General features: G+C 43.7%; 1 protein-coding gene across 2 annotated transcripts in view; it reads right to left on the bottom strand.

The window, feature by feature from the left end:
* The window catches only part of LOC311232112 (phosphatidylcholine:ceramide cholinephosphotransferase 2-like), a 62,156-nt gene that overhangs the window by 27,314 nt on the left and 18,860 nt on the right, over window positions 1–15,982 (bottom strand). For both annotated transcript variants that reach the window (XM_084318798.1, XM_084318799.1), the window contains exons 2-3: window positions 5,441–5,967; window positions 4,625–4,742 (exon numbers count right to left, since the gene is read on the bottom strand). In XM_084318798.1, the coding sequence (XP_084174924.1) occupies window positions 4,625–4,742; window positions 5,441–5,889 (567 nt within the window). In that variant the 5' untranslated portion in view covers window positions 5,890–5,967. The remainder of the gene's footprint in view (window positions 1–4,624; window positions 4,743–5,440; window positions 5,968–15,982) is intronic.

The following is a 15,982-nucleotide window of genomic DNA, read 5'->3' as shown; positions in this document are numbered from 1 at the left end:
TATTGCCATTCTCTAAGACAAACTCTAACCTTAACCAGCTCCTTAACAGCGCCTAAACTTAACCCTTGTAACCTTAACCAACTCCGAAACAATGCCTAACCTTAACCAACTCCGAAACAATGCCTAACCTTAACCTTAACCATAACCAACTCCGAAAGAATATTGCCATTCTCTAAGACAAACTCTAACCTTAACCAGCTCCTTAACAGCGCCTAAACTTAACCCTTCTAACCTTAACCAACTCCGAAACAATGCCTAACCTTAACCTTAACCAACTCCGAAACAATGCTTAAAGTTAACATGCCTAAACTTAACCGGCGAAAGAATGCACATTAAAAAAAAAAAATTGAAGGGAATCAAACTTGTCACCAACGGACCGCACGATCCACAGCAAGGCGGCGCTACCAGTTGAGCTAGTTGTCGATGTTAAAAGAGGGGGGATTACTGCTACATAATGCTGCCGCGACAGAGCTCCGCTCCGCTCTGCTGCTGCCGCGTCGCCGCGGGGGCGTGGCTAGACGCAAGTTGGGCGTGGCTAGACACAAGTTGGTTGCCTTTAATATTTAGGCGTCCCGGCCTGAAAAGTTTGGGAACCCCTGAGCTAGAGGATAGGAATCTGTAAGCATAATGAGGAGGTTGACAAAAACAGTTCTGTCTAAAATAGACTGTGTCAAGTTCTGTGGTGCATTTGAGCCACATCTACAGTGGCCTGCGTGGCCGTAATGAAAACTCCTGTTGGTTTTTAGAGGATTTGTGGATTCTTTTTAGCACCACTAGATGCACAACAACTGCTACTGTGTTTAAGGGAACCTCTGAGGCAGTACAGAATGAACTCCTTGACTGCATGCTCTCAGTTTTGAGAGAGTGCACCAATCAAGAAATCAGGAGTGCAGACTTTGTCTCCATCCAGGCTGATGAAACAACGGACATTTCCACTCAGCTGGTGCTTGTGATCCACTACATCAACAAGGCCCAGGATGTGCAAGAGGCCTGACTTTAACCATAGAGTGGTTGAGAAAGGAGAGAGGGCAAAATGTATGTACAAAAAGTAAAGCAGAGGTGTAATCATACAGAATGACAGTTACTGATTTGGCCTCTAAAGGGGCATTTGATCTCAGGCAGAATCACAGGACATTGTAAATGTTTGACAAGGCTTTGACTTGAAGAATTATTTAGTTTGCAGGTTTAATTAGTTAATGATAGTAGATTGCACCTATTACTGTGAATTTGTGAAGTTTTATGAAACCTTAATGAATGACTAGCTTGTTTGGTGTGGTCTGCTGTTCTCAGAAAGGAATGCTTGTTTCTTTTTCCTTTTTTCTTTAGTAAGCTATGTTTAATTATATGCTACCACTGCTGGTTATGCCGGGTCTTTAAAGAGCTGAAACCTGAAAACACGCTAGTACTGTTTTACTCACTGTCTACATAAAATGTAGATATTGGATACTGCTGCTATTGAACCTGGACTGCTACATACTGTACCCAATGTGCAATACTGTTGTGTACACTTTTACACACAAATCCTCGTATAAACCTTTTATTTTATTCCTCATCCCACTCAGCCCTCTTTCGAATTTGGTTAAGGTTAGAGTTTGGAATCAGGGCTGGTGGTCTATCGCCCTGCTCTAAAGACAAACTCTAACCTCAACCAACTTCGAAAGAGGGCCTAAACTTAACCAGTTGGAAACCAGGCGGACAGTAATAAAATTTGCTGTTTCCGACTGGTTAAGTTTAGGCCCTCTTTCGAAGTTGGTTATGGTTAGAGTTTGGAATCAGGGCTGGTGGTCTTTCGCCCTGCTCTAAAGACAAACTCTAACCTTAACCAACTTCGAAAGAGTGCCTAAACTTAACCAGTTGGAAACAAGGCGTACAGTAATAAAATTTGCAATCAATCAATCAATCAATTCAATAGTCCAAGCTCACTTAAAACAGCGCACCTCCCAGCTGCTTCTATATAGAAAGTAGCCAAGTAGGTAATTTTTTTTATTTGCAATTAATCAATCAATTCACGCGATTTTCATTTTGTTCCACAATGACTCATGACCCATCAATTACATCATCCAACATTGTTTAAGCAACTAAGACATTCGCCGTGACAGAATCGTTTTTCATTTAGTCTTTATGACCCTATCACCATTATCCTTTAGTAATGTTTCTTGTCCGGCTTGTCCGCCATCTTGCTTTAATTCCTAAAACCACGAACGCGCATTGATAGTGATGCGGTTGTGGGCGGGTCCTGGGACCAAGAGCGTTGGGTTATGAAAAATACCCACGTGTAAGTTGACTGTTTCAGCCAATCAGAATCGAGAAATTTGCATGCCGTTGTATAAAAGCAAATTAGCTAATGTTAGCTAAAATTATCAATAGATTTTGATCCTATAACTTATCGTTAGCTAGCTGAAAATTACATTTTTAAATTGACAAACATCATAATGTGTAATTCATGGCACAATTAAAACGGGATCAAAAAATAATTGGTCCCCATTGACTACCGTTCATATTTATTCCAAAATAGGGTCCTATGTGGGTCCAGCGGAAGGGGGGGGAGCTCGCCTCTCTATAGACTTCTCACGTGTGTTGTAATTCTTCTGCCTAAACAAGGGAGGGCGGCTCCTTTATGGGAAAATGGATGGGTTACTAAACTAGCTTCGTCTCTGGTTCACACAGGCTCTTTACCTTGAACAAGGTCTTCTAATATTGATTTATTTTTCTGCTAAGGATTTTAAACTTCGAAGGAGAAATAAAAGAAAAAAGGCAAAATTGCTAATCAAAACTAGCTTAGAATTTACCAGCTCCAATGCATTCTCGTAGTGCGGGCGTAACAAAATGATCTGTTCATTTAGTGTTAGCAATGTGGCTCTAAATTCGGCTAGTTAGCAAAACATATTATCTTCCTGTAAAACGTCACTTTACCTCTCGCAACAAAATGCAGCCGGAAAATGCCTAAACACGTCATTCCCGGCCATGCTCAAGTTGCCGAAGACGCTTTACAGCGTCTTTGATATCAATATTTCAAAAATCTGGGATCGGATTCATATTTCCCCTCCGCTGGCCTGAGATCCACCAGGAGGACCCACTGAGCTCTCTGGCGGTTCAGGAGCGCCATCTGGTGGCCGATCGGCGCAATCGCTTAACAGGAAGTGCCATGGAGATTGTGCTGGTCGGCCGTATTACTTCCGGGCACTAGCTATAGGTTCCGGGACTCGATCTCGACACACTACATAGCGATCGATTGCCAATAACTCGATAAACAACATGATTTGGACGTATATACCATTATACAAGCTGGAGATGGACCGGGTAAATCGACATCCCATAATGGTAAAATTTCTACTCTACGATGATCGCCCAACGGCGCGTGGAGACTGGGGTGAGTTTTAGCGTGTAAAGTTACCGTCTTCGATACTAACTGCTATTATCAACATTTGACCCACATTAGATGATTGGTATAACGCTGCCCACGGAATTATAAATGCCCCCTAGCCCATCCGGTCAACATCAGATGACGTGTAGTAACTTCTAGAAGTACGTCTAGTTGGAATTTTTTATATCGCACTGATTGCCATAAAACTGTATTGCATCATCAATATAATGTATTTGGGGCTATAGATCACGTTCTGGAGAAAGCTGCAGAAAGAGATGAAAACATACTTATACATTAGACCATACTTTACTATGAATATGTGAATGAAAAAGTTTAACGTTGCTACACAATGAACAATACATATAGGACTTTGAATGGGCCCTAATAATGGCAATGTAGCAATAGAATTTAAAAAGTTATAGCCCTGCAAAGAAGGGGACTTTCTCTATAGACAAATAGAGCCGGCAACCTACGGTTGATAATGAATTTAACCCATGGCAGCCAAAGTGTTAAAGGACAAAATTACTGGTAAATGAGAAAGAATGTACATTTTCACCATAGTCCAAAAAAAAGGAAACCAGAGCTTTTGCATTTCTTTGTAAAAATTACGACAACACAGGTCTAATGAGTTGTGCCACAGAATACCTTGAATATAGCAATAGAGTTGGGGAGGATATCAATTAGGGGCATCATAGTTGAATGGACTAAATCGGCACAATAGGACCAATTTGTTGCTTTTACTTAGCCCACTGAAGATGTTCCACTCATCAGAAGTACAGACGGTTTCACATGTATTCCGTTGCTAGGGGAACAGCTTGGACCCAAAGAAATGAAACCTGTCGGTTATTGCATCGGCAAACACCCCGACGTGAAATAAACGTGGGTCCTTAGAATGGTATTTCTGTCACTTTGAAACCATCTCTTTGAAACAAGAGAGTTCAATTTCATGGCCATTCTCCAACAAAACCAGCATTCAGTGCCCCAGTCTCTCTGCTTCCTCTCAGCCTTCTGCACAGCACCACGCAGGAAACAACTGCTAGGGGGAACATATTTGTGATCAAACTCATGATGCACCTTAATATTGTTGGTGTCCTCAGGCAGTAGAAATAAAATAAAAAAAACAAACATTTATTTCTGTTCCTGTGTTTTTTCTCTCGAGCGCGGCTGTGCAATATGAGTTTGAGAGGATGGCGTGACAACAGGAGCACATGGAAGAGTGATCACAGCTGATGCCTGCTCTGAGGCTGGCGTGGAACTCACCTTAGGGGCACAAGTCATGTGCATGCCAGGTACAGGCAGGGTAGTGATGTACATGGTGACGCAGCGGTACAGGTACAGAGTGCCGATCAGGAAGAAAAACCGCCGGCTTGCTATCGACCTGCAAACCAGAGAACCAATGATGGACCGAGTGCATGAAGATGACGGCCTCCTGGTTTTTAGAGGAAGATGCCAAGATGCATTTCTTCCCATTTATTTTTCTACCCTGAATAGAGGCCTTGCACGGAATGTTTGTGTAGTTGTGTTTCTTCCAACATGGCTGCCTGTAACCATCGGTAACCACTTTCAAAAAGAAAATGTTGCTCATTTCTGTGCAGTGGTAGAGTAGGTAAAACACATTGTGACTTGTTCACAAGATCCAGTGATAAGACACCAAATTGTTATTTTTGTTGATATATTTCTCACATATCAACACATAGGAACCGTTGTTTTGCACATAGCAACCGCTGTCTCTTCCATTGCCATGTACAAAACAGTGGTTGCTAGAAGCATTCCGTGCAAGGCCTCTATTGGAAGTCGCTATCTTTAGATGCTCGGTCGATTGTAGTTTTATTACATAAGAGCATTGACCAGATGGATCACACTGTAACGCAATCAGTTGACTATTTCAATGGGGGAAATACACAGAGAGACTGTTTTATGTAATCCAATGTCTGGCTGATTTTCTTTCAGCTGTTTTTTTTAACCAGAAATATAAACAGTTTGAGCAGATACACTGAAAGCATGTTAATCAAATCAAATAAAAAAAAATGTCTTCCCTTTGGCCACGACTGAACAGATCACGCCGAAGTGTCTTACTTGTATCTGAAGAAGAACAGCTGCACTGTCCAGATGACCACCAACACCATCCCATTGATCTCCGTCACTGTAAACGCCCACTTGACCCGGTCAATGTAGTCAAAGAATTTGTCAGGCAGGGGTGGGGTGCTCTCTTTAGACGGGACCCTCTCGTGAACCACCGTGATCACGACCGTGGTCAGGACCAGGTTGAAGGCGGCGTAGAAGAGCGCTATAGCCGTCTTCCACCACTCCGTGGGCAGCCGGTTGATCTTGGACTCAGGTACAGAGATTTTGACGTAGTCCCTGTGTCGCCCGATGGCCTTCCGGAAGCCCCGCTTGACGTCGTCCGTGCCAGGGGTGTGGGCGGGGCAGTCTTTACCGCCGTTGGGGAGAGGCCCATCCTCCATGCCCGGGTTCAGGTCGGCAGAGGAAGGGTCCCTCTCGCCCAGGAGCTCTGGAGATGCCATGAGTACTTCTGTCTACCCAGAAGCCTGCTCCTCCGGGCCAAGAGAAACCGCGGCTGCTCCTGATGTCTTTGGCTCGGACTGTCGTGAGAGAAGAGAAGCAGAACTTAGCTTTTGGTACACCAGCAGAAGCTACATTTCAAATACATTGTCAAAACATAATTCATAGCTATAATTTGAGGGACAATGACAGGTTTTTGTATTTAAATCCGTGGAGTGAAACTGTGGAACAGTCTGAATGTGGAGCTAAAGCAATGAACCCAAACATGAACCAGTTTAAAAAGAGGTTTATGGACATGATTTTCACGAGGCACAGGGATGAAGAAGGGCTTTGACAATCACCAGGGCCCTCATTCATCAACGTGGACTTTGACCTTGACCTACTTCCACACGTAAGCACGGAATTTAGAACTAGCGCACGCACAGGGAAGTCGGCATTCATCACACGTGCGTAAGCAGGCTCTACGCACACCTGTCATGATGAATCCCACCTTGGCCCTGCGCCGCAGCTCGTGCACGCTTTCACGTATTTGCATACCAAAACCGCCCCGACCAACCAAATATGGTCAGGCCCTCCCCTTCAAATACCATGAGGGAATCCCTGTGCGTGGAATGTTGGAGGATGGCAAAGCGAACGAAAAAGAGAAACTACACAGACACCGAGGTGGAGGTCCTCGTAACGGAGGTGGATAAATAAAAGGCGGATTTGTAAACGGTGATGTCAGATATCAACGGCTCCCTAAGACCATTGCTGCAATTCTGCCTGGACAGCTCAAAATACTAATAAAGACCGTTCGTTGACCACTGTTTGGCGTTGGTTGTGTTGTGTGTCATTATAACCGTGCTGTACAATATGAATGCCTTTATTAGTTGTGTTCGATTGGCTATATGATTTTTAGAGGCATCTATTTTGTTGTCGGCTAATAAAGACCGCGCTGGAATATGACTGCCTTTTCCCGTGTTGTTTGATTAATACCCACGGATTAAAGTTCTCCTCAATTCTATTCCAAATCGCGATGGATCTCCCGTCAATTTTCTACCTGCTGCATGATTTCTAGAGGCATACTACTACAATCTATTTTGATGTCAGTATTGGGTAGCCTATATAAACAATATAATACGAGAGCATATACAAGAACAATGAATCTCACTGCATGTATGATGTATCCTGCCTTTCAATACATGAACTTGAATTCCATCATATAGTCTGTCCACTATCTGCATGGTGTCATTGCAATGCGTTTTCTATTCTTTCTTGTACAGTAAAAAGGGGGAAGAACACTATATTCATATGACTTATTCTGCTTACAGCTTCGAAATTCCACTTGTTTCGTTTAACGTAAAGCCTTTTAAATATAATCAAAACGTTCCCGTGTTTCGGCGGTCTGTGCGCAAAATAATAACGAGTTGAGCTTTATGATTTATGATGAATTGAAAATGGGGGACCCTGATGTAAACAGGGCGAAAGTTGGTCTGCATCCCCAATTAACAATTGTATGTACTGAGCTGTACTGTACTGTACCCATTCTGCAATCTGTTAATAAACTTTTCAATCAATCAATCAATCAAGCTACGCGGAGCGCAGTCAGTCAGTAGCCTACACCCCGTATATTCCGATAACGCTATATAAACCATGAATGAATGAATGAATGAGAACTTTATTAACAGATTGCAGAATGGGTACAGTACAGTACAGCTCAATACATACAATTGTTAAGGGGATGCAGACCAGAAAAAGACTTTCGTCTTGTTTACATCAGGGTCCCCCATTTTCAATTCATCGTAACATATATGACATGCTGCATTCATTCTGAGAGAAAGATCTATTATTCCAAATGCTATTTATAGGGTTTTGACCATAATTACACTAATATCGCTGTTTCACAATGAACTATGATGAATCACGGGGGTCATACAGAACACGCGCCAGTGACTTTATTTCCGCCTTGGAACTAATGCAGGACTGAGGAGTGCTTATGCGTAGTAACGATATTCTACCACTGGGAGCTAGGTACGCCAGGTCTGAAATGTGCGTAGATGTACGCACGAAGTCAAGTTCAAATCGAAATTGATGAATCCCACTCTTTGCTTAGAAATGATCGTACGCACGGGTTACGCACAGATCTGTGCGTAGAACACGTTGATGAATGAGGGCCCAGGTGTTTACAAAGATTATTATTTATTTATTTACTTTATTATTGTGGGTAAATATATTTACATTTGTGCAGAATAGTGCATTTATGTGTACATATGTGTATGTATATACCTTGGACTTGGAATGATGTATTCACAATCACTGAGTAGTAGAGAAGGGGCCAAATGAAATACCTTTATATTGCTTCCTACTCCTCTTGAACATGGTTAATATTGTTAATTTGTTTTAACTATTTTGGTTTGTTGTTGCTTACATTTTCACATTTCATTCAATTATATTTAATAGCCTATAGGCCTATGTCCCATATAGTTTTAGGGTTTGGGAGGTAATGTTGGACGTTGTTACTACTGATTACCTTCTTAAAATTGTAATCAGTGAAATAATCCACTGGAATATCCAAACTCAGAAACACCATCTGATTACTATCTTTAGGCGACTATTGGAATACGTTGTCTCCTAAATCTATGGAATGTGCTGTTAAATGAACAATTTACTCAAATGTACATGTTACAATATGGTTAGGTTTTATAATAATAAACAATAATAATAATCTATCTACCTTTATTCAAGATGAAATTATGTTGACGTCTGTTACCTCACCATCAAATAGCTTTTTTCTCCCATTCAAACATGATCATCCACTATTGTGTTAACTTTTTACAATACAAGTCACGGATCATAGTTGGGTATATATTGTACATATATATTTATAAAAAGAATAACGGATTATAGTTAGCCTTCATGTAATCAGTTACTCCCCAGCCCCCCCGGGGGGGCGTGTTGTCTTCATTCCACCGGACAAGAGGAGAAGTGATCAGTGTCCTTGTTTCTTGCAGGTGTAAGACCTATATAGTCCTAATTCTGTCACTGTTTGATGTCACAAGAAAGGGTGGATCCGAAAGGCGTCTATACCAAAGGTAGCCGCATTTCTGGCAGATGTTTCTGGTCATGTGACATGTGCGCCCAATAGCGTGACGAGCTGTGTCGGCCAATCAGAGAGCGTCTGCCAGAAATGCGGCTACCTTTGGTATAGACGCATCCGAAAGCTGTCTACAACATTTGTAACAGTGATGAAAAAGTCAACAAATAATTAACAAACTGTATTAGACATTTGCTAATGATGAATAGTCTTCACTTTAGATTAGGGCACGCAATAGCATCGGCATTGGCAAATGATTTATAGATTTCTTATGAATGTCTAACAAATAATTTGTTAAACATGAAAAGACAAGTCTGGTAATTGCTTGGTGTGTATTCATAAAAGTCCACAAATGATTTATAGATATTTTAAGAATGTTTTACAAATTATTTGTTGAACATGAACAAATAAATGGAGGTATAGTGGTTTTTTCATATCCATTTTTCCAGCATCTATATGTGTTACTACTAGGGATGTACCGATATCCGATATACCGATATTGTACAACTCTTAATTTCCGATACCGATATCAACCGATACCGATATATGCAGGGTTTCCCCCCCAAAAAACACAACATTATGCATACTTTTCACAATAAATAAAATAAAAATGTGTTCTTACTTACTTGCCTGGGTAAATAAAGGTTAAATAAATTTAAAAATAAGTTAAAAAAAATATTATTTTTTGAAAACCGATACCGATCATTTCCGATATTACATTTGAATGCCAATATTGGCCGATAATATCGGTAGGCTGATAATATCGGACATCCCTAGTTACTACACATTAAATAACATTATGTAATGATGAACAAATCAAGTACTGTGAAAAGTGATATATAAATAAACTTTACTTACTTACTTACTTACTTACTTACTTACTTACAAACAATGTTGATAATGAGTTATAAATAATGTATAACTAATTTGTAAATGTTATACAAATATAGTTATCATGGCCATAGCCAGTTATGAGGTCACCGAGGTCTGGACCTCGGTAACTATAAAAAGAAAAGAAAAAACATTTTTAATTTATTTTTTTTATTTTTAAGTTTGGTCAACGACCGGCCCACTACTAGGCTGGGACAGCTGCCCATTGGTACTGACTGGCACTGGGCTGGCCCAATCACATCTCTTACTAAGCACCCCCCCCGCCAGTCGTGCAGGTACATGACTGAGAGGGGGGCTGGTACATGACTGAGATGAGGCTGTGGTACATGACTGAGATGGGGCTGTGGTACATGACTGAGAGGGGGCTGTGGTACATGACTGAGAGGGGGCTGTGGTACATGACTGAGAAGGGGCTGGTACATGACTGAGAGGGGGCTGGTATACAGGACTGAGAGGGGGCTGGTATATATGACTGAGAGGAGGCTGGTACATGACTGAGAGGGGGCTGGCTGGTACATGACTGAGAGGGGGCTGGTACATGACTGAGAGGGGGCTGGTACATGACTGAGAGGGGGGCTGGTATACATGACTGAGAGGGGGGCTGGTACATGACTGAGATGGGGCTGTGGTACATGACTGATGGGGCTGTGGTACATGACTGAGATGGGGCTGTGGTACATGACTGAGAGGGGGCTGTGGTACATGACTGAGAGGGGGCTGGTACATGACTGAGAGGGGGCTGGTATACAGGATTGAGAAGGGGCTGGTATACATGACTGAGAGGAGGCTGGTACATGACTGAGAGGGGGCTGGTACATGACTCAGATGGGGCTGTGATACATGACTGAGAGGGGGCTGTGGTACATGACTGAGAGGGGGCTGGTAGATGACTGAGAGGGGGCTGGTATACATGACTGAGAGGGGGCTGGTACATGACTGAGAGGGGGCTGGCTGGTACATGACTGAGAGGGGGCTGGTACATGACTGAGAGGGGGCTGGTACCATGTATTGTGCATCATTGTAGGTCAAACCATTAAAAAGTTAATTTCCACTGCAGCCATTTTGGATTTTGGTCTCTCACAAATTTCCCCCGCCTTTTTAAAAAATACACCCCGGCTAAATTAGTTTATTAACCCTCCTAGATGACAAATCCATTGAAAAACAAAGTGCCACAGATGACCCAACTACTAGGTCCATATCGTATCATCATAATATTATTTTTTAAATCATTAGGATAAGGGTTCCCTTGATAAATATGCATGAACAGGCTGTATAATATACCACACCTGTAGCTCAACTTGCAAAAACTGCTTTTTTGATTTGATTAGATTTATTTGGAAATTAAAAACACATCATAAAAACGAATTATCTTGACTAATTTGTATTCCTGAGGATATCACCTAAAAGCATTCATTAAAACACTTATTTCCAAGGTGGTCCTTGATGGAAGACATAAAAACACAGCACATGAATCTGTACTTTCATAATATGTAAAAAACCTCTGTTGTCAAGCCTTGTCAATATAACCCACCCCCCTTTTGTCACAAATGGAACTGGTGTTGTGGAGTCCGCGTTTGAGCGCTTTGCAGGGTTAACGATGACACTAAGCTAACGGCTAACGCTAGTTAGCTACTAGTAACATTGCTTGCATCAATTATATTGAATGTCATTGATCTACCGGTCGATCACGGCCGACTGGTTGGGCAGTTGGGCACCACTGGTCTATAGAAATAAATGCATTTGAACAAGAAAGTATAGTAGACATATAGCTATGGCAAAAAAAGTTACCAGGCTTAATGCGAGCCAGGGAAGTCTTTACCCCCTTCCGTGACTGCTATGTGCAAGCCAGGGGCTTTATATCTGATATATTTCGAAGATATATAGAAGATATAAATATCGTTTTAGTGGGTATTGTCCAGTTGTTGCTGTGTGTTTTTATCTGCCCACAATTCAAGCAAGTAACGCCGTTGTGTGTGTCACTGGCGCGCACCCAGAACCACCTATTTCAAGCGTCCAAGGTTCAGCGGGGGGTAGTACGAATCAGCGCCGCTTCGCACCCAAAAGGGGTGTGTCCGTCTGAGTGAGAACACTGCCCCCCGTCCCCGGGGGCGCTGATTCGACCCCGAATGGTGAGTGAGAAAGGCCCCTTAGGGTGCTTTCTCACTCACCATTCCGGTCCGTATCGTCCTCATTCCGGTTAGGGTGCGAACTCGGTGCAAACCCCCCCCCCTCCTCTCCCCCCTCTAGTTTGTGTACACACTTCAGTCTTGGTTCGCTCCGGGTTCTGTTTACGGTTTGCGTTTTGAGCGTCTAAGCTTGCCGTAGGCAATGATGTCACGCTCGAAACTGTAAACACAGGAAGACACGGCGGTGGAGACTGGATGCTGATATAAAATAAACAAATAACCAATAAATATGAAGTTATATTTGAACCTCTGTTGTCAAGCCTTGTCAATATAACCCACCCCCCTTTTCTCACAAATGGAACCGGTGTTGTGGAGTCCACGTTTGAGCGTTTTGCAGGGTTAACGATGACGCTAAGCTAATGGCTAACGCTAGTTAGCTACTAGTAACATTGCTCGCATCAATTATATTGAATGTCATTGATCTACCGGTCGATCACGGCCGACTGGTTGGGCACCACTGGTCTATAGAAATAAATGCATTCGAACAAGAAAGTATAGTAGACATATACTATGGCAAAAAAAGTTACCAGGCTTAATGCGAGCCAGGGAAGTCTTTACCCCCTTCCGTGACTGCTATGTACAAGCCAGGGGCTTTATATCTGATATATTTCGAAGATATATAGAAGATATAAATATCGTTTTAGTGGGTATTGTCCAGTTGTTGCTGTGTGTTTTTATCTGCCCACAATTCAAGCAAGTAACTGGCGCGCACCCAGAACCACCTATTTCAAGCGTCCCAGGTTCAGTAGTACGAATCAGCGCCGCTTCGCACCCAAAAGGGGTGTGTCCGTCTGAGTGAGAACACTCCCCCCCCGTCCCCGGGGGCGCTGATTCGACCCCGAATGGTGAGTGAGAAAGGCCCCTTAGGGTGCTTTCTCACTCACCGTTCGGGGTCGAATCAGAGCCGGCTCGCATCAGAAAAGGGTGTGTCTGTCCTAGTGAGAACGCTTCCCCCCGTCCCCGGGGACGAATCAGCGTCCCCGGGGCGCTGAACCTGGACCGCTGAAATAGGTGGTTCCGGGTGCGCGCCAGTGGGAGCGGGGGAGGCTTTTGTATCAACTTGCTGACACACACAACGTTGTTACTTGCTTGAATTTTGGGCAGATAAAACCACACAGCAACAACTGGACAATACCCACAAAAACAATATTTATGGGCAATTTGCGAGTTCAGACCTCAACCAAACAAGCATATGGAGCCTCACAGCTGAGCACAGTGGATGAAAACATGAAGCCACGTTACAAAGCACAGCACTTCCCTGGCTCGCATTAGGCCTGGCAATTTTGTTTGCCATTGCTATGTCTATACATTGGTTTCTTGTTCGAATGCATTTATTTCTATTAGACCAGTGGTGCCCAACCAGTCGGCCGTGGTCGACCAGTAGATCAATGACATGCAATATAATTGCCACGAGCGATGGGATAATGTTAGCTGGTGAACAGGCTAAGCTAACTAGCGTTAGCCGTTAGCTTAGCGTTTGCCATTGCAATGTCTACTATACTTTCTTGTTCGAATGCATTTATTTCTATAGACCAGTGGTGTCTCTAATGTTATCTAGCTACTGATAGCTCCCGATATCATCAGTTTGGTGCTGGCTGGCTAACTAACGTGAGCTAACGTTAGCTGCTAGCCACAATGCTATACTGTTATACTGGCATATTCCATTCACGTTAGCATGTAAGCTAACAAAATCGGCGCCGATGAGACTAAACTCCGCTTTTGGTGTTCAATTGTGTTGATGTTAGTTTTGTTTCATCAACAAATGAGAGGCAGAACACACAGTGAATGTATCCGTTTTGTTTATTGCACGTTCTTTGCTGAAAAATAAGTGCTACAGTGGCTATACTAGACTATACGACCGCTACGACCGGCTACCTGTCTGTGCGCTCCGTCGAGACTGTGCATACTTTTGTTAATATTTATAGTTTTAAGAGTTTTGTCTGTACCAACAGTAGGTGCATTTAATGTGTATGACCGTCAGTCACTTATAGACATTGGATTACGGGAAACTTACCGACTGGATTACTCACTGGATCAGCTCTCTGAACCGCAACAATGGCCTGTTGAGATCTTGAGGACATCAGGACCGGATCTCGCCCCCAGGGACAAAGGACCCAGACGGCGAGGAAAGAGAGCTGGAGTCCGTAACAGGCTGAGAACCAGGCGGCACAGGACACCACTACCCAGTATATTGCTAGCCAATGTACAATCAATAGACAATAAACTAGACGACATCCGAGCAAGGATTCAATTCCAGAGAGACGTTAGGGACTGTAACGTTCTCTGCTTCATCGAGACGTGGCTGGCGCCAGAAGTCCCAGACCACGCCATCCAACCGGCCGATAATTTCTTCATTCACCGCAAGGATAGAACAGCAGAATCCGGCAAACAGCGTGGAGGTGGAATAGCCTTCATGTTGAACAACAATTGGAGCGATCCAGGCAACGTGAAGGAACTATCGAGCCACTGCTGCCCAGACCTGGAATATATAACCATCAAGTGTCGTCCTTTCTTCCTCCCGAGGGAGTTAACGGCGATCATCCTGATCGGAGTGTATATTCCACCGCAAGCCAGCAACAACGTCGCGCTCTCCAGACTCCACGACGAGGTAAATAGAATACAAGCGACGAACGTTAACGCCGCCATTTTGGTTCTGGGTGATTTCAATAGCGCCAATCTGAGAAAGGTATTACCTGACTTCTATCAGCATGTGACTTGCAACACCAGAGGCGGTAACATCCTAGATCACTGTTACACGCAATTTAAAGGTGGCTACAAGGCTCATTCTGATAGTGGCTTTGGTAAATCAGATCACGCGTCAATCTTTCTTTCACCAATGTACAAACAGAGAATCAAAAGTACTCCTGTAGTCTCGCGAGAGGTGCAGAAATGGGATTTGACGTCAGAGGAGACGCTCCGGTCTGCGTTTCACTGCAAAGACTGGAATGTGTTCCGCGACACAGATAACATTAATGTCTACACGGAAACAGTGCTGAACTATGTTTGTACTATGGTGGAAGAAACAATCCCCACTACCAAAATGAGAGTTTACCCAAATCAAAAACCCTGGGTAGACAAATCCGTCCGTGAAGCTCTGAGAGAGCGCACCAAAGCATACAACGACGGCCTAGTGGCAGGCAACATGAATGACCACAAGGTGGCGCGATACAACGTAAGGAGGACAGTGTCAGAGGCCAAACGGCGCTACAGGGATAAAATTGAACTCCAGTTTGAACAAGCTGACTCTAGAGCTATGTGGCAGGGGCTCAAAACAATGACAGACTACAAAGGCGCCTCCCTCAAACTGAACAGTGACATCTCCTTAGCAAATGACCTCAATACCTTCTATGCGAGGTTTGATGCTGGTAATAACAACACCAGCTCACAAGCCACGGCAATGGGGGGGGGGGGGTCGGCTGCTGATGGAGGCGCAGTGTTCAGGGTAACAGAGCATGAGGTGAGGCGGACCTTTAAAAAAGTGAATATCAGGAAGGCAGCAGGTCCGGACGGCATCCCCGGCCGCGTCCTAAAAGTCTGTGCCGACCAACTGGCCCCAGTATTCACTGACATCTTCAACCTGTCCTTAGAACAGGCTGTCATCCCCACCTGCCTGAAGAAGTCCACTATTATCCCTGTACCCAAAAAATCCAAGCCTGCTTGCCTCAACGACTACCGCCCTGTAGCTCTCACCTCCATAGCCATGAAGTGCTTTGAGAAGCTAGTAAAGGGCTACATCTGCTCCTCCCTCCCCATCAACATGGACCCCCTGCAATTTGCATACCGCCCCAACAGGTCCACGGAGGACGCCATAGCCCATGTGCTGCACACAGCAGCATCACACCTGGACAAGAGGCAGGGGAACTATGTGAGAATGCTATTCATCGACTACAGCTCGGCATTCAATACCATAGTCCCCTCCATACTCATAGCCAAGCTCAGGGACCT

This window comes from Notolepis coatsorum (assembly GCF_963971535.1).
Source record: "Notolepis coatsorum genome assembly, chromosome: 7".
Lineage (NCBI taxonomy): Eukaryota > Metazoa > Chordata > Actinopteri > Aulopiformes > Paralepididae > Notolepis > Notolepis coatsorum.
This window is presented reverse-complemented; position numbering and strand designations above follow the sequence as displayed.